Genomic DNA, 20711 nt, shown 5'->3' with positions numbered 1-20711 from the left:
GGATATGGAAAGAATTTTATTCCATATCAAAATTAATTTGTGTTGAATTAATTGAATAGAGAATTAATTACTACCGAACACATCCCACCACTGAATCAGCCATTTTTAGTTTTACGATAAGAATGAGAATTTTATTATGAACTGGGAAGTGGGTGTTTAACGATAAGAATGAGAATTTTATTATGAACTGGGAAGTGGGTGGTGGTTGAGCGAATTTTATTTATCATTTTACGAATTAAAATGTGAGAAAGTTTGCACAAATTTTATTATAATTCATGAAAATTTTCATTGCACAAATTCGTAACAAATTTTTAATGTTGTCACGAATTACAAGTACTGTTGTTACGAATTTCGCTATATTTTCATAAGTAAAAATATATGAATTCAAGGCTGCTCAGAAATGAAAATATAACAACACTACATATGAATTGATAATACTACTGTACAATAACACGAAAATGGATTATGATGAATAATAATCAACTAGTATGTCCGTCCGTGCGATGCACGGCAAGCATCGAAGTAAAACGACATATATAAATAAATAAATTAACAAATATAAATACTCCCTCCGTCCCATTAATAAAGACATATGTCTTTTGGGCACAGAGATTAAGGAGAGGTAGATTAGTTGTTAAAGTGTTGTGGCCCACCACTATTAGTGTAGTTGATTAGTTTTAATTTAGTGTATTTATTTATTTCTATTTAATGTTTTAGTTGAATTTTAAATTTTTGTAATTTCATTAATTTCGAAAATTTTAATTAATTTAAATGAATTAAATAAAAAATATTGTCTGGAAACTCAACCCCCACCTCGACAACCCCCACCTCCGACAACCACCACCGCCACCTCCGACACCACCGCCACCTCAGAAATTCAACCTCCAATTCATACCCAAAATCGACACTACCGCCGCCGCCTACGACAACCACCACCACCTCAGAAATTCAACCCCCAAATCAAACCCAAAATCGAACCTGCAAAATCGAACCCAAAATCGAATCGCGGCAAACCCTAGCCCCTAACCCAAAAATCGAATCGCGGCAGACACAGAGTCGAGGGAGAAAGAGATGAGGGAGAACCGAGAGGGGAAGAGAGAGGAGTCGGACAGAGAAAGATGCGAGGGGAAGAAGGAAGGCGGTCGCGGCGCGGCCCCAGAGCCGCCGTCGGCTGGAGAAGGAGAAGCAGGCGGCGACGGAGAAGGAGAAGAGAAGGGGAGGGGCGCCGCGCTGCAAACCCTAGTCCACCGGCGAGGAGGGAGAAAACGAAGGAGAGGAGGCAAACGATTCCGTCGGAGGAAGCGAAGCCACCGCTGCTGTGCAGTCGAAAGGAGAAGAGAGGGGGGTGGGTGACGACCGAACAGGGGGTGGGTGACGGCTGTTCAGCCGGAGAAGAAGCAGCAGGCGGCGGCTGCACCGCTGAGGCGACGTCTTCGTCGGGCGAGAGAGAGAGAGAAAGAGAGAGAGAGGGCGAGATGGGGATGGATACCGCCGGCCTTCGTCGGGAGGTGTTGCGGTCAGGGCGGCGCCGGCGGCGAGAGAGCCGAGAGAGAGAGGGGGGGTCGATTCTGGAAGAGAGAGGCAGAGGGTAGAAAATTGGTTTAGGAATTTTTTTGGTCTTATTTATACTTTAATTAAGGTGCAATTAATTAGTGTATATTAAAGCCTAATTCTTTCCTTATTTGGAAGTGTGTCTTTATTATTGGGACACCCCAATAAGGAAATTGTGTCTTCAATAATGGGACAGAGGGAGTATTAAAGAGAATAAAAATATAAGCAAATGTTAAATATGTTTTTAAAATAAAATAAAATAAAATAATCAACATTAAATACTCAATGAAAACTCAAATTTGAAAACATAAATTTTCGACTTTATATGAAATGTTATGATAATTATAATTATTAAACAATTGAAAATTATTTGATAAAATTAGTATTACTATTATTATAGAGTATTACACGTCATAGTAAATAAATAGATCTTTTCATACACAAACCTAAATATATACTAATGAATAAAATATAATTTCTTTCTTCTTAATTGCACTAAAAACTATTCCCTCCGTCCCACGAATCTTGACACGTTTTCTTTTTTGGACCGTCCCACGAATCTTGACACGTTTCCATTTTGGATAATAATTTATTACTTTTCTCTCCTACTTTATCAGTTTTATTATTCTCTCTCTCCTACTTTATCACTTTTCTTATCTTCTCTCTCCTACTTTATCAATTTTATATTTTATTAACTACACACTTAAAACACTAATCTACAACTCATTAATTCTCGTGCCGAATCCAAACGTGTCAAGATTCGTGGGGACGGAGGGAGTACTATTATAATTAAAAAAATGTAAATAGAATCATAAAAATTACTAATATAAAAAATAAAATATAATTAATATAAAACTTAAAATAAAAAATATTAAGGAGACATATATCATCCCAATCTTCTTTGAGTTTGTCTGAAAATTAATATTGATAGATGAAAATGTTGTATAAAAGAGATACTCCATCTCAATCTTCTTTGAGTTTTACACGTAAATATACATGAGGTGGTTCAAATAAAAGTTTCTTCTATCGTAATAACCTAAGTAGGGGTGAGCAGAAACCGAACCGACACTGAAAACCGAACCGAACCGAACCATATTGGTGCGGTTCGGTCCCAATTTTACAGGTGGTCGGTTCGGTTTTAGAAATTAAAAACCGAAAATTTTCGATTCGGTGCCGGTTTTGAGTTTTTGGTTCGGTTTTGCACCGAACCGAACCGACAAATAATAATATTTTATTAAATATTTATATTTTATAATATATATTTTATTATCTAAGAAAACCTAAGTGTAAAATGAAAATTAGATTCTTACTCCCTCCTCAACCCTAGGCGCCGCTCTCTCACTCTCCAATCTCCTTTTCAATTTTTCGCCTCCAGTTCGGCAGTTCCAGACTTTCCAGCCTCGGAGTGAGCCCATTCCAGCCTCTCCTTCCAGTCTCCGGCGTCCGCCCGCCGTCCGCCCGTCGTCAGCGTCGCGTCGCGTCGCCGACTCCAGTTCCAGACTTTCAGCCTCTCACTCCCTTCCATTCCAGCCTCTCTCTCCAGTCTCCGGCGTCTGCCCGCCGTCGGCGTCGCGTACTCCAGACGTCCGCGTCGCCTACTCCAGGCGTCTCGTCGCCTACTCCAGTCGTCCGCGTCGCCGACTCGCCTGCCAAGACTCGGCTTCCAGTTTCCAGCGGCGCCGGCGTCCCTCTTCCGGCGGCAACCTAGTCGACTTCTCGGCGGCCAGATGCATCCCCCTTCTCGGCATTCCCTTTCGGTGCAGGCCAACCGGCCAATGGAAAAAGGTATCGGTTCCGAAAACCGAACCGAAACCGACGGTTTTGCCGGTTCGGTTTTGGTTCGGTTTGACACTTTGTATTGGTGCGGTTTGGTGCCGTTTTTTAGGATCGGTTCGGTTTTCGGTTCTAGGTTTTTGGTTCGGTTTTGCACCGAACCGAACCGATGCTCACCCCTAAACCTAAGCCATTATGTATCATTGATTTTGTTTGACCCTATACCATTATAAAATATGAATAATGCTGAATGCACATAATATGTGCGCACATAATTGGATTTTTTTGTCATTTTACACATTTTTATAAATTAAGGAAATAATCAAATTTTAATTGAATTTGTAATTTACATATTTATCCTCTAGCGATAATTAAGGAAGGGACAACTCATTGAATCTTATATATATCTTTCCTTAATATTAAAATATTTTATTTCCTTAAATTGAAATAACTTATTATCTACGTTCTAATTTATACAAATATTAATTTTTTAGACATTAATATATCATGAATTTTTACATATTATATATATATATATATATATATATATATATATATAATATGTATATATATAGGGGCGCGCTCCAGTGAGACCCCATAATTTTCGTGAAACACTAGGACAATGAATAAGACATATAATACTAATGAACAAAACGTATATCTAATGAACAAGATGTATATACTGATGAAAAATAAAATTTAAAAAATTCGTAATGAATAAGACATATATACTGATGAACAGGGTCGTATATACTGATGAACAATGCAGTATATGCTGATGAATAACAAAATTTAAAATATTCTGCTCCCTCCAGGATTCGAACCCTGTGAAAAAAAATCACCCTCCAGATACAATATCAGCCATAGGATTGATAAAATAAACGCACCAGATCGTGCCCTAGATCTCACTAAAATTAGGGGGTCTCATTGGAGCGGCCCCCTATATATATATCATGAAGTCAAATCCTACGAGAAGAATCAAATTGCATTCCTATAAAACATAGTACAATATTTCATTTCTTTAATTAATATAAATCGGAATGCATAAATTATAAAGCGTGGTTAAATTATTTTTTCATATTCATACTTAATAAATGTCAATAGAAATAAAAAGTTCACAATAAACTTAAAGATGAAAGATATAGGATATTAATTGGTAATCATGCATGTTACATTCTGAAATGTTAAGAATTTAATAAAAATTATAAAATATATAAAGGAATGTTTATTTTTCTATAGATTAATTAGTGGTTATTATTGTAATATAATTTATAAAAGGCGTCAAAAATGAAGTTCAGTTATGAACTTTTAGCAATTTTGAATTTTCATATTATGTAACCCTATTTATTTTACATTATTATTATTATTATTATTATTATTATTATTATTATTATTATTATTGTTGTTGTTGTTGTTACACTAACAATATTAAATAAAGAAATTTAAAAGTCGTGCCACAGGGAACTCGAACCCAAGACCTTTAGTATTGAGCAGTAACCATTCACCATTTGGCCAACATACACACATATTATTATAAGTTGTCACATTACAAGAGAATATTTGCGAATGTTTAAGATAAAAATATTTGGATCCATTTTTGTTGAATTGATTAATTGTTTATTTAAATTAATAAATACTTGAAATATTTATAAGTTAAGTTGTGTTAATTTAAATATTAGTATTTGATTTGAAATAATGTATAATTACAATATTATGAACTCAAATAGTATAATATTAAATTTAATGATTATCATATAATAATACTAATTAATTATATTATAATATAATATATTATTTGATTATTATTACATTAGAAAATAGAAATGAATTACTATAATTGAGAAAAAAATATCATAAGTTGACCATATTGCATTGATGGATTAAATAATAAAATTATATTATAATATAATATATTTTATGAATTAGTGAAATTAAAATAAAAATATAAAGGAATGACTATAATTGTGAGAATAATGTGTCGATCGATTACGCAATGAAATCATAATATAGCCAAATAGGGTATTATAATATGGTGAATTGGTGAACTTGAAATAATAAAAATATAAATTAAAAATGAATGAATGACTATAATGGTGAAAATAATTTCATAGATAGATTTAAGAACTCGAATAATGTCATACGCTGACGCATCGATCAATTACTAAATTAAATTATACTATAAGACAATATATTACAATAAATTAGTGAACTTGAAATAAAAAAAAATAAAAAAAAAAGGAAGGGATAGCTAAAATATTTAGAATAATATCATACGTTAACTACTTTCTTTGATTATTTCATAAAACTATATGTTAATGAATAAATAAGAAGTAACAAATTAGTGAACATAAAATTTATTAAACATAAATGTATGATTATAGTTGTGGGAATAATGTCATACGTTGAGTGCATCAATCGATAACTCAATAAAAATATTTATAGGACAATATATATAAATTAGTTAACTCAAAATAATAAATTAAAAAAATTTAAAAAATAAATATAATTATGAAATAATATCATACGTTGAGAACAACGATCAATTAATCAATAAAATTATACCATAATAAATTTAATGAACTCAAAATTAAAAATATAACATATGAAGGAATTACTATAGTTTTGAAAATAAATTAATAAAAATAACAAAAAGAAAAAACAAAACACAAATAAAAAAGGAGATGGAAAGGAAAAACAAAACAAAAAGTGTTACTCTTGTACTATAGTACACTAGTACGCCCATCCGTGCGATGCACGACGAACATAAAAATAACCGACATATTTAAATAAATAAGTATAAATATTAAATTAAATAAAAAATATAAATAAATGCAAATAATGTTTTAAAAATAAATGAAATAATTCATATAAATTACTCAATAAAATCTCGAATTTAAAAACATAAATATTCAATTTTGTATAAAGTGTAATGATAATTATACTCATTAAATAATTTTAAATTTTTTGATAATGAAAATTATTATTATTATTATTATTATTATTATTATTATTATTATTATTATTATTATTATTATTATTATTATTATTATTTTACGTCATAATAAATAAATAAATATTTCCGTACACAAACATAAATAAAAAGGTGTAAGAAAAGAGAAAATAAAATATATTAAAGTTTTCATAATTTATTCATTTTAAATTTATTTTTGATGATTTTTTATATCTTATTAAATAATTTGTCACAAACTTAAATTTAAGATGCATATTCTTCATTAATAAAATTTGATGATCTTTAGAAAATAATTAAATTATATAAAAAAATACATATAAAAATAGTTTTAAAAAAATTAATGGGAGAAGAGAAAGAAAAAAAGAGAGAAAAATTGGAGGAAAAAAAATTCTTCTTTTATATATATTATATAGATTATATAGTTTGTGCAATTAAATATTGGAAGAATATTGTGACATTTTTTAAAGGATATTTAAAAAAAATCGTACTATTATCTTATCCATGATTTTTTTTCTTTAAAACTAATATTAGTAGATAGGATAATGATTAATGAAAATATTTGTATTTTAAATAAAAAGAATTAATAAACCGTTCCATGTCATTTCTAAAACAAAGTGGCTTCTTGATTAGTGGCCATATATATCAAGAATTTGTTTCCAAAATTGTTGAAGTTAATAAAAGAAAAACGGAAATGACGTTTGGACACTTGGTGGCCATGACACCTCAAAAAAACCGCTGGTTTTCCTACTAGCCCAAATGGGCCGGTTTTTAGTCATTTATTGATTGACTAATTTATCCCTTACTAGATATATTGTTTTTTTTTTTTTTTTCTTTCTTTCTTTTTTTTTTTTTTTTTCTGTTTTATGATTTTCGAAATTTATGGTTTTTTTGTTTTCTAATTTTTCGGTTTTTTGTTTCCTTATATTTTCCAGCTTTTTTTTTGAAATTAATATTATTTATTTTTATAGATGATTAAATTATTTATTTATATTCTAAAATTATGTTTTATTTATTTGTTTCCACTAATTTTATGATTCTCTTTAAAAAAATTCTTTTTTTTTGTTTCCACATATTATTTTTTTATTGTTTCGAAAATATTTTTTTCTGAAATTTTTGTATTTTTTCAAAAATTATGTTTTTTTATTTGTTTCCACTAATTTGGATATTCTTTTAAAAATAATTCAAGATTTGTTTCCACTAATTTAGATATTCTCCTAAAATAATCTTTGATTTGTTTCTACTAATTTAGATATTAGATATTCTCCTAAAATAATCTTTGATTTGTTTCCACTAATTTAGATACTCTCCTAAAATAATTCTTGATTTGTTTCCACTAATTTAGAGATTTTTATTCTCCAATAAATAATCTTTGATTTGATTCCACTAATTTAGAGATTCTCATAAAATAATCCTAAATTTATTTAGACATTTATTTTATTTTTCGATTTTTCTTTTTTATTTTGCGAATTATATGTTAATTTTATTTGTTTCTAGTAATTTAGAGATTCCTTTCAAAGTATTCCTAGATTTGTTTTCATTTTTATATTTTTTTTCAAATATTTAATAAAAAAATTCGAAGATGATTTAAAAAAAAAAAAGCGAAATACAAGAAAAAGGTGCTTGGTGGATTTTGAACCTTAGACCTCAATAATATGTGAGTTATACTTTGCCACCTTATCTAGTAGTGGCAACCACATTAGTGAAGCGTTAGAAAAATAAAATAAAATGAATCATATGATGGGGGGCATCAATTGAAAAAATAAATAACATATACTTGGACTAAATGTATTATAATAATCCAGTAAATGCTATATAACAATAGGAAATAAATTTTAATTAATTAATTAAAATAAATTAGTGAAGTTCGGAAAAAAGTGATTGTGAATACGATGTCATTTTGGTTGGAAAATTATATAACATATACTTTAAGACAATGCATTATAATATTTTATTGAAGTCGAAATAATTAAACTCAACGTTCATCAAGTTTAATTATATAATTGAAATAAATTAGTGAAGTTGAAAGAAAAAATACAGTATAATCAATCATACGTAGAGATTTTGCTCGAAAAACTATATGACATATACTTTATTAAAAGCGATATAATAATAAGAAAATGAAGTACGTACTATAGTGTGGGTAATGAAACAGAAAATTTTCAACTAAATCATGCAATGAGATTTTGCTCGAAAAAACTATATTACATATACTTTATTGGAATATATTATAATAAAGTATTATAATCGATATGATGTTAACAAAATGAACCATTATTGTGTGACTAATGATGTCGCCGTAATTATGGTAAAACTATGAAATAATGTTTAATTAATTAGTGAAGTTGTAATAAAAAATGAATTTTATAAGATATATATAATGAAGGAATATTTATGTTGGAGAAACAATTGAAGTTGTTAGGCACAAAAAAAAATGCCTAGAATATATTATAAATGAATTAATATATATGTTGTCAAAACAGTTGAAGATGTTTTTCCCTAAAAAATATAAAATTGCATAGAATACATTATAAATGAATAAATATATTAAACAATGAAATTATGTGATAACTTATTATGGAGGTACAATAATAAAATTGTGCAATTGTGAAAAAAATTTGGATTAGTATAAGCCTTAGTATAATATCATAATGAATTAGTGAAGTTGAAAAAAAAATATACTCCATGAAATAGAGTTGAATTAATTAATTGAAATAAATTAGTGAAATTGAGAGAAAAAAAAATTAAATGAATCATACGCAGAAATATCACTCGGAAAACTATATAACATATACTTGAAGACACTGCATTATAATATTGTATTGAAGTCAAAATAATTAAACTCAGCGTTCATCAAGTTTAATTATCTAATTGAAATAAATTAGTGAAGTTGAAAGCAAAAATAAAGTATAATCAATCCTACGTAGAGATTTTGCTCGGAAAACTATATAACATATACTTGAATACAATGAATTATAGTAATATAGTACAAAAAGTGATATAATAATAAGAAATAATTATACTCAATGAAATAGAGTTGAATTAATGAATTGGAATAAATTAGTGAATGTGAAAAAAAAAATTAAAAAAAATGAATCATAGTTAGGGATATCGCTCGGAGAACCATATAACATGTACTTGAAGACAATTTATTATAATATAGTATTGAAGTCGATTTGATAATAAGAAAATGAACTGCTATAGTGTAAATAATGAAGTCGAAATAATTATATTCAGTGAAATGAAGTTGAATTAATTAGTTGAAATTAATTAGTGAAGTTATATTAAAAAATAAAGAAAATATATTGTTTATTTGAATGTATTATAATATAGTATTAAATGCGATATAATAATAAAAAAATGAACCAACTAAAATAAAAAATGAACTACTATAGTGTGAGTAATGAACTCGTATAATTACACTCAATGTAATAAAGTTGAATAATATAATTGAAGTAAATTAGTGAAATCGAGGGAAAAATGTAAATAAAAACAATTATACAAAGATGCATCGATCGAAAAACTAAATAACACATACTAGAAGTGAATGTATGATAATATTGTAATTAAATCGGAGTGATAATAAAAAAATGAAATTAAGTTGAATTACATAAGATATATAATGAAGGACAATTTATTAAAAATGAAGACTATGTACAACAAGTCGATTCAATTATCCGTTACAAAATAAATATTTATTAATTATTTTAAGTTAAATTAGTTATTTTGAGGAAATAAAAAATAAAATGAGGTGAAATGGTTTATATGAATGTATTCGCTCGCAAGACTATGTACAAAAAATCGATTCAACTATTCGTTGCAAAATAAACATTTATTTTGCACCTTAAAGGGGTGAATTTTTTTTCTTTTGATTTTGCACCTTTTTTTTTCCATTGAGTGATATCTCTTTATTTGTTTTTTGGTTAGTATAATTTCATTCTTTTGTTTGGACTATATCATTTTTTTTAATTCCTTAAGATTGTTAAAATACAATTTTGAACCTCACCAAATGACGTTGAATACTTTACTTAATATCGCCATTTTTAGGATCTCATTTTAAGAATGATAAAAATCATGCAACTATTTATACAAAATTCGTTCAAACAATTTAACAAACAGTTGGCGTGCGTTAAATCTCTTTAATTAATAATCTTATTTAATAATTTAAATTTTAAATAACACAAAAAATATTATTCAATTATTTACAAGTATTAATCTTACTACATTATTAGTGTAAAACAATAAAAAAAATATAATTTTCGAAACAAATAATGTGTATAGAAACAAATCTATGATTATTTTTAAAAGAATCCCTAAATATGTGGAAACAAATAAATAAAACATAATTTTCAAAAGAAAATAAATAATTTAATCTTCATAAAAAAAATTAATTTCGAAAAAAAATAATAGCTGGAAAATCTAGGATTATTTTAACAAGAAACACTAAATTATTGGTAACAAATAAATAACAATATTTTTAAACAAATAAATTAAAAACAATCCGGAATAAAAAATCATATAAGTTCAAATTATACGGTGTATATAAATTTCAGAAATAAGAAACAGTAAAATAAGGAAATAAATAACCGAAAATTTAGGAAACAAAAAAACTTCCATTTTGGAAATCATATAACCGAAAATTTAGGAAACAAAAAAACTTGCATTTTGGAAATCATATAACCGAAAAAAAAAACTCAATAATACAAGGGATAAATTAGTAAACACAAAAATCCTTCAAAACCGGTCCATTTGGGCTAAAGGAAAAAAAATCGATTTTTTGCAAGTGTTCAGGACACCGGGTGTTCAAATATCATCACCCAAAGAAAAAATATCTTTTGAAAAAAAAAAAATTTAAGTCCAAATTCAATTCGTATTAAAATTTGGAAGACTATATATATGGGGCAAGAAGAGAGACAGAAGCCGTCCAAGATTTGAAATCCTAAAAAACCATCCAAATTTTGAAGGCTTTCATCACATGGGGAATATTGATCACAGCAAAATCACCCTAAAAAACCATCCAAAATTTGGAGGTTTTCATCACATGGGGAATGATGACAGCAAAATCGCGGCAGATGGCGAATCCGGCAAACTTCCAGAAGAAATCACGGCGAATGATCACAGCAAAACTGCTGCAGATGCAGATGGCGAATCCGACAAGCTTCCACAAGAAATCATTCAGCACATACAATCTCTTCTGCTTGAAAAAGAAGCTGCTCGAACCTCTCTCCTATCCAAGTCCTGGCACGGCGCGTGGACCACGCGCCCCAACCTCAGTTTCGATCAATCCAAGTTCCGGAATTGCGTGGATGAGTTCCCCATATTCACGAAGAAGACCATGCAGAGGTGTCAAGACTTGAACCTAAATATTAAGAGTTTCAAGCTGACGATATCCAGTAAGAAGAAGACTATGCAGAGCTCCAAGCCAAGGATTGAAAAAGGTAACGACGATTCTGAACTAGCTAGAGAATTGATTTTGAGAGCGATCAAACTGGGGGCTACTGATCTCACCATTGAGCTTCCATTCTCGGAGGCTCGTAGGTTTTTTGTTCTACCAGATGAGGTGCTCGAATCCAAAACCCTAGTTAGATTATCCGTTTCGGGGCTCTTGATTGATCTGGAGAGGAGGAATAAAGCAGTAGCTTGTCCCAATCTGAAACACCTTTGGTTATCCCATTCGAGTGTAAAAGGTGATTTAGTTAGGGATTTGATTTCGAGATGCCCAGGCATTGAGGTATTAACACTTACTCACACGAGGTTGTTTGGAGAAGAGAGAAGAAGAAGATGGAGTCCCTCTCATGACCAGTTTCGTAATCTCAAGCGTTTGCGTTTGATTGGTTTGGGTGTTGAACTGCATCATTGTGATGAGCTGTGGAACAAGTCTCCTTCCCTCAAAGTGTTGGTGATTTGGGATTACAGCTCCGATCACGTGAGAATTTGCAGCCCATCGCTTGAGCGCATAACCTTACGCTTATTCTGTAGCAGAAGAATCTGGGACGGAATCTGGAATGGGGAGTTTGATGTTCCAAATATTCAAAATTTTAAGATTACTGCTGGTTGTGATTTTTTTGCGCCGCTCCTCAAAATCAAAAGCTGTGGTATGGAATGGGAGATCAAAGGCACTGATATCTTGAAAACGCACAAACTATCTAGATTTTCTCTTCAGATGCAAGGTGATAGGTGATCTCCCGTGAAACCGATTTTATGGTGAAACCGCCTTCACAATCATACTACTTTATCATTTGTATGTTGAAGTATTTCACCCAGTTTTTGTGTTCTTTTTATTTGATATATTCCTTATTTGATTTTATTATATTTGTCAAGTAACTAGAGTAGTTACAATTTGTTTCACCATTCACTGGAGTTTTTGTGTTCTTTTTATTAGATATATTCATTATTCGATTTTATTATATTTATCAAGTAATTAGAGTAGTTACAATTTTTTTTTTCTTTTTGGTAAATTTGTTACTTTATATAATCTTCTTTATAATAGTGTCATATTTTCGTATCCTGAAATACTATGTTTTATAGTAGGCCCATGATTTTTTCTTTTAATGCTGCAATTCACCGCTCTTGCAGTGGATTTAAAGGGATTTAGTAATGAAAAAGATAGGCTATGGATGGTTGGCTTTAACATCCTAGTTTGTATTAATTTTCTTGGAGATATAAAACACATAAATAAAATAATCAATATCAATTATTCATTGAAAACTTAAATCTTTTTAAAATTAGTATTACAATTATTATAGAGTATTATACGTCATAATAAATAAATAAATCTTTTAATACACAAACAAAAACAAAAACTTCCGTCAAAAAAAAAAAAACATAAACAAAAAATTATATTTGAAATTATATTTTTAACATATATAACTAATTTTTCATCTATAAAGTTTAACTTGGAAAAAAATGTACTATAACAACTGAAATTTAAAAGCTAACTGAATTATTAAATTAAACTGGTCTTTTGTATAATATATAGATAAGTTTAGTAGCCAATCTATGTTTTTCTCCATCTTCAACGTGTGAATATTAAGAAAAGATTTATGGTTTATGTTTTGACTGTAATTTTCTTTATTTACGTTTCAGAAAAACGTTAGTCTTAGTTATTGGATTTAATATGAAAAATAATATTGTATTAACTAATATAATCCCTTAAATCTTGGTCTAATTGAATCTACAAAACTAAAGTTACTATTAAGTCCTAGCGTGAATTAAAGTGCTTAAAAATAGAGAAAAATCTTACCATCCGATTTTATTGATCTAACTAGTGTATAACCCGTCGAATTTCGACGGGATTTTAAATTATAATTTAAATTATTTATATTATTTTTGTATAATATAATTAATTTTTAATTAATTCAGTTTGATGTAATAGAATTTACATTATACTAATCTTAATTATATTCGTCAATTAAATGTTAACTTTTTGTTAGAATAGTAAAAATACTCGTTTATATAAATTTGGACATTTTTAATATATTGATGGATAAGAATTAATCTAAGATCTTATTTTTCATCTAAGCATCATCTCATCTCAGGATCATCAAGAACTCGAAAGACGATATCTGACTTTTGAGCATTATCTCGTCTAGACCCTAAAATACTATGGCTGACATAATGCGTCAATCGTTTAACATCACTATCTGATGCTTTAAATATCATAATTCACTTCTAAACATCATTTTCATTATGAGCTTGAAAACCCAGGGCTGACTTGTGAAATTATATAATCTGAAGCTTGTGAGATTATAACTAACTTCTAAACATCATCTTATATAGAGTTTAAAAAATCACCATTTGTGCATCATCTTATTTCGAGCTTAAAATATCATAACTAAGTTTCAAGCATCATTTCGTTTGGAGTTTGAAAGAATAAAACTGATTCGTGAGAATCATCTTGTTTGAAATTTGAAAGACTATAACTAAGTTTTGAGAATCATCTAGTCTAAGGCTTGAGAAAATTGATGTGATATTCAAATGATATCATATCAATTTATTTAGTATTTCAATTGGTAAATTTTCATAAAAAATCAACGTGTAATAAAAAAAATTATGCAAAATATCTTATTTCATGACCAAATTAAAATGAAGAAATAATTTATTTAATCACAAGTATTTATTTTTTAAAAAAATTAAATAATTTTTATTCAACTAAATAAATTTGATCAACTTTTAGTGCAATTTAAATTGTATTAATCGCAATCACTTCACCAATTAAATGTGGATTTTTGATTTGGAGAGTAAGAACATCCTTTTATATAGATTTTATCTCATGAAAAATCAATGTTCGATGAGAAGATTTAGATAAATAAGAATGAATAAATATGAAAATGTTTAGAGAATTAGGATGAATAAAAATGCAAAAATATGGTGATGCCACATAGGAGTATTCTATTTTCCTATTAGATATGTGATGATTTTAATACTTATTCTCGTCCTAAACCCATATAATAATATCAACTAATTTCTTTAATTTGTTTAAATTTATAAAATATGTATATAAACAAATAAAATATCAAACAATAATTAGTTAACAATCTCCATAAAATTTCAAACAATAAGAACCTATTTATTTCAAATATATTTACATATATTTTTATTATTTTTTCAAAGATAAGTATTTTTTTATTTAGATTTTTAAATGGTAAAGTTTAATAATCATTTTATTTAAATTGTGAATTGCGAGATTTAATATAGATTCAATATATATGAGCATGTGTTAGATCAATTCGATAATGATAATTCATTTGAAATTATTTTTCATGACCAAATTTAATTGAAGAATCTATTTATTTTAAATGCATCTGAAAAATACCCTTTTATTTATGTTTTTTTCATGGTGAAATCCAATAAAGATCAATGCGCAATGATAAAATATCAATGTGGAAACGATGATAATTGATAAGCTAATATATGAATGAAGATTAAACCTTTTATTTAGATATATCATTATGAGATTAATGTGGAAATGCATATTTATTTCAAATTATTTTACATGAAAAATTAAATTGAAAATTTTATTTATTACACATATATCTTAGTATAAATTCAATATATATGAGAATGTGTAAGATCAATTCAGGAAGGATAATTTATGTGAAATTGTTTTTCCTGAGTAAATAAAATAGAAGAATCTATTTGGTTTAAATACATCTCAAAAGTAACCTTTTATTTATGTTTTTTTCCATGGCGAAGTTCAATAAAGATCAATGTGAGAATGATAAAATATCAATGTGGGAACGATGATGATAAGCTAATATATGAACGAAGATTAAACATTTTATTTAGATATATCATTATGAGAAATGAAGATTTATTTCAAATTATTTTATACGATCTAATTAAATTGAAGAATTTATTTATTTTATATATATCTTGGTATCATTTTCTTTATTTTATATTATCAAATTAAATTGAATAACTTATTTATTTAAAATACATGTAAGTATTATTTTATTTATTTTATATGATCAAATTCAATTGAAGAATATATTTATTTCAAAAACATCTATACTTTTATTTAGGTTTGCAAATATCAAAATCTAATTACAATTTTTTTAGACCTTGAAAATTATGAAATTCGACGGGAAACTACTTTACATTACATAGTCATAGCATATAAAATGATATTTATATAAATATTTTTTAATTAATTTTATTCGATCAAAATTAATTAGTGGTACAGTTAAAATTATAAAAATTCCAGCAATTTTCATTAGTTATATGTTAATTTTTTGTTGAGAGCTAAAATAGATTGTCTTTTATATAAATTTTAATTTGATAAATTTTCCTAAAAAGTTTATTTAAGATTGGAGATTTTAGAAAAATAAGAAGAACAAAAAATATTTAAATATATAGCATATGATGGAGGATTGATACATCGTATTTCTTATTAATTGTATATAAAAAAAGAATTTACTAATTTTATAGGAGTATAATTTTTTTGTATTAATAGGTAAAATATAAGACCACATTTTATATGTGGACATCATCTCATCCGAACCTTACAAGAATTTTGAGCATCATCTTGTTCATAGCTCGAATAATTAAAATTTTGATGAAAAAAATATAATTTATTTATTTAGCCAACTAATTAATTAATTAGCCAAATAAAATTCAAGGTGAAAAACATAAAAAGGATGGGATAATATATTTTATAATCTTTTAATCAGATTTTAAATTCTACATCAATTTTTCTTAATTATTTTATGATCAATTTTATGTTCAACCATGGAGAATAATTATTGATTTAGTACATACCTCTAGAAAAAAAAAGGAAACGAAAATTACTAATAAATTAATCTTTCATTATATAAATAAGAAATAAAAACATAAACTAAGAATATGTATAATGATAGCTTAAGATAAAAAAAAAAAAATAACTATGAGTAATGAGTATAATAACATGCAAGCACATGAATTAAGGTGGTGTTTTGAATACATTATAAATTCAATATACCTAAAAAATTAAAATTATATAATTTAAGAATGTATATAATAAGAATAAATGCAAATGAAGGGAGTTGAGGAATTTTGAAATGGAGAGATATGAGAATGTCATATAGGATAAGTCATTATCCTATTACATATGTAGGATAGATAATCTTTCCCTGTGAGTCCTTTGATTCCGAGAGTTAAGAAAATACAAGCTTGGCAGAGGAAGTGAATCGCAGGTCTTAAGACACCGACCAAGAATTCGCTGCAACCTAGTCGAACTTAGAAAAACATCAGGGATGCTGAAAGAAGTGACCAAGGCAAGCGCGTGCGGCCGGATCTCATTGCAAAGGTTTGCAACTTCTTCCCTCATTGTCGCAACATTCTCCGTTGTTAAGTAGCCATATCAGATAAACGCAGGATCTTCACCCAACATCACCATAACGTACATCGACCTCACGAGGCTCAATACATTCTGCATTGTTCACGAACAAATTTAGGGTCCACACGGATTTTACACGAACATGAAGTTCAATAGTCGAGTTAACTTAGACGCACCCTCAAGGACGCGTCTGTCACGCTGTTCTGAGCTTCCACGAAAGTCTGCAAGATTGCACGGTTGGTGAAGATTTTCAGCGAGCTGATTACTCTGCAGAAATAAGATACATATCATGGGTTAGATATAGGATCGAAATTTGAGATTTAATTCGTGTTTGCTAAATCAGTCAATACCGCGATAAAAGCAGACTCTTTACTTTCTCCCTGAGCTTGGTATCTAGAGATTGATTTATGGAATACATCTACGCCTTCGACAGTGAATTGATCCAAACACTCCTCCAAAGACTCATCATCCCATGGAGCTAACTGTTAAATCCATCATGTGATCAAATCGATTTGATACATTATTGCATTTACTGCATATAACCTGAAGGGCAAAGTGAAAAATAAATAAATAAATAAAAAGATGAGAAGGAGGTATATAGATAAATACATGATTGTGGTGGATATCCTTTATCTATGAAGAAGAAATGCAAATTACACAACTGAAAATAACAATTGAATTGTGCATGCTACCTCAGACTGAAGGCAACCTCCAAATATATGTTGGACAAAGCTCGTCTCTTCATACCTAGGATGAGCAGTCTTTTCTCCACCAAATTCATCAATGAAAAGATAGCATTTTATCAATTGCAAATCTGGCAATACAAAATCCACTTGAATCAGTAATTGTTTACCAGAGAGCTAAAATCACATTGCAAATATGTCCCCAAATTTGTATAACTGGTGAAAAGAAAAAGTCCAATAAAAGCTAATAATATAATTAAATAAATAAATAGTTTGATAATGACCACATGAACTCATGGGATCCTCCTGCTGCCCACACTCAACATTACTATCAGTATTATTCAATCGTGAATGCTAATAGGAATGAATGCAGTATGACTCTTGCTAGCCCTTTCTACATGAGTTTGAAAATCACTCAGGAAACACCATTTATCCATCTGACCTGGCAAAGAAGGAATAGTCAATAGTACAACAATATATACTAAAGTACAAACATGAGTTATTGAATTCTGTATGATGGACTCAGACAGATTTATATGATCAAGTCAATTACATTCTAGCTTGTGGCCTTTCTCCAAGATGTAGGCAGATGTAGCCAGCATGTTGACGGGTGTATATAAGACACTGGAGAACCACATTAGCGAAGCAGCTGCAGAGAAGCAAGACAGATCATGAGCTGACATATTTTAGATGAGCAAGAAATAAAGTGCATAATAAAAACTTCAGTTACTTATTTCCACCATTTATAAGTCCACAAGGAGGATAGCCTAGCTTCTCCCAATTGAAAAATTCCATGAATTCTTTATATGGGAACAAAATCTGAAAATCAAGGACAACCCAATGTCAAAATATAACTCATAATTTCTTAATATTTTGATAAAAATAACACATAAGTGTGATGAGAGGATATCACCTTTCTAGTGAAAGTTATATTTGATGATAAATTTAATACAATATGTAAAGGTTATGTACAAAGTTGTTATTAAATCATGATGATTTTATAAACCAAATCTGGAAATAAACTAAAATTAACCCAACATTTATATAACATGAATTGCAGATAACTTATCACATCAGCTAGCCATCGGTACACCCTGCAATGGAAGAGAATGGTCAGCAGCTAATGGGCATTCTAGATCAGCAAGCAATTCTGGAGTACTTCCAGAACTTCTGATTCGTCAAATCCATTCTTTCATTCAGTAAAAAGGTGGGAGCTCAACTTCAACCAGCATAGTGGATCACTTCAAAGACAGGACATCTTCAAAAGATTTGCCTTTGTTCAAGAATCTTCTCAAGGAGAGAGCTTCATTGGAGAAAAACCCCACTGGATCATATTGGGTTATGAAGCCAGAATATCATGATCAATAATATCTTGTTCTTCTTGGAAATCTTGTTCTCTTTCACGATTCAATAGGACAATGTCATAGATTAACTAAACTCCACATTTCACATATTGACACTTGAAATTCGAAGAAAAAGTAATACACAATATTACTTAGGCATTTTATCGAATAGTTGGTATGCATTGGTATATTTGAATAAAAAATTAAAACACAGTAAAACTTCTGTCACCGAAAATCTCACGCAATAAAATACAATCAACAATTCAGCAACACAACCAACGATTCAGCAAGAATAGATTCTACCACACGTTTAGTTCAATGTTATTTCATCAAAAAATTATCAGGTAATAAATGGAATGTGTATATCATAAAGAACATACCTCAAAAACTGAATATTGATAAACCCGAAGATGACGGTGAAGGAGAATCGAACGTTGAGACAACGATGAAATCCGAAACCTCAAAGTGGGTGGTTGACGAATGTATGGCGATTGCGTCGCGTTCGATTGATTCATATATGATTCAAAGAGAAATTAAACATATGTTTAGAAGAGCAATTAATGGGCGGCAATTGATGGGTGGGAAAGAGTGAAGAAAATTCTGAAATCAAGGCATATTTTGGAAGAGCAATTAACGGGGGCAATTGATTGATGGAAAAGAGAGAAGAAAATGTAAGGAATTATGTGATGCTGTGGCAAGAGAGAAGATAACTGCTGAATCTAAAGGCATACAATGTAGAATTCAAAGAGAAGAAAATACAGGATTGTGGGAGTGCCATGTAGGAGAGAGAATCACTATGGAGGCTGCAATATGTATTGGTTTATAGAATTGATAGATGGACATTTTTATTATAGTTCTCCCCTCTATATATATATATTGAGTTATTATTGAAAAATGTCTCAAGTATTAAGTATTTTTATATATATTGAGTTATTATTAAAAAAAAAAGTCCCAGTTTATGCCGCAAGCCTCTCGGGCGTATAGATTTATATAAATTAGCATTAGTATATGCAGAGGAGCCAGGAAAGGATGCCTGGTGGTGGAGAATCGGTTCTCGTAATCTGCCACTTCACTTACATTCTTTTCTTTATATGATGAACTAAGTGTTGCAATTTGATTATGTTTGATAGATGGTATATGTATTGCATTTCGATCAAAATAAAATAAAATAATGTTCTTCGAAATTTTATTTTTTTAATCTCATAAATTCAAAGTTGGGTCTATTTTTTAATGATAACTCAATATATAAAAACACTAATACGTCAATCTCCTTAATTATTCCAAATTTCCAATACCCACCATAGCTATCCCTTAGAATTGCATGCGCCATGCCCTCTGCACTTACATGTTAGTGCATAACTCGAAAAATAAATAAAGATAAATGTTACATTTAGGAATGATTTTACGGGGAAAATAAGTGGTAAATCGTAAAATGGATAAATTAAGTTAATTAATATATCTAAAAATTTAAAAATAAAAAATAAAAGAAGAATGATCGGACGAGCTTTTTAGCCCGAAAATCTCGGGCTTTTCAGCCCCAAAGCCCAGTTAGCCCGACGGGCTTATTGGGCGGGCTT

At 28.9% G+C, this 20711-nt stretch overlaps 2 protein-coding genes across 7 annotated transcripts; one reads left to right on the top strand and one right to left on the bottom strand.

Annotated features, from left to right (window-relative positions):
• Positions 1–11239: 11239 nt before the first annotated feature.
• On the top strand, positions 11240–12473 carry LOC131011690 (F-box/LRR-repeat protein At3g59200-like). Its single transcript, XM_057939483.1, has one exon. The coding sequence runs from the start codon at positions 11268–11270 to the stop codon at positions 12471–12473; it is 1206 nt and encodes a 401-aa protein (XP_057795466.1). The 5' UTR covers positions 11240–11267.
• Positions 12474–16741: 4268 nt separating this feature from the next.
• On the bottom strand, positions 16742–19971 carry LOC131011689 (ubiquitin carboxyl-terminal hydrolase 18-like). 6 transcript variants are annotated; one of them, XM_057939477.1, is made up of 7 exons: positions 19515–19971; positions 18532–18610; positions 18345–18440; positions 17801–17922; positions 17459–17590; positions 17285–17375; positions 16742–17201 (listed from the first exon to the last, which is right to left on the bottom strand). In XM_057939477.1, exons 1-7 carry the CDS (start codon positions 19647–19649, stop codon positions 17152–17154), a joined length of 705 nt encoding a protein of 234 aa, XP_057795460.1. In that variant the 5' UTR covers positions 19650–19971; the 3' UTR covers positions 16742–17151. The 6 variants fall into 6 exon arrangements, 5 of the variants coding, with proteins under 5 accessions (XP_057795460.1, XP_057795464.1, XP_057795462.1 ...); XM_057939481.1 differs by lacking the exon at positions 19515–19971 and adding an exon at positions 18857–19090 and having other exon boundaries at positions 18522–18610; XM_057939479.1 differs by lacking the exon at positions 19515–19971 and adding an exon at positions 18857–19090.
• Positions 19972–20711: the final 740 nt, after the last annotated feature.

Source organism: Salvia miltiorrhiza, chromosome 2 (genome assembly GCF_028751815.1).
Source record: "Salvia miltiorrhiza cultivar Shanhuang (shh) chromosome 2, IMPLAD_Smil_shh, whole genome shotgun sequence".
Lineage (NCBI taxonomy): Eukaryota > Viridiplantae > Streptophyta > Magnoliopsida > Lamiales > Lamiaceae > Salvia > Salvia miltiorrhiza.
Note: the sequence above shows the minus strand (reverse complement) of the source record. Positions and strands in the feature narration are given on the sequence as shown.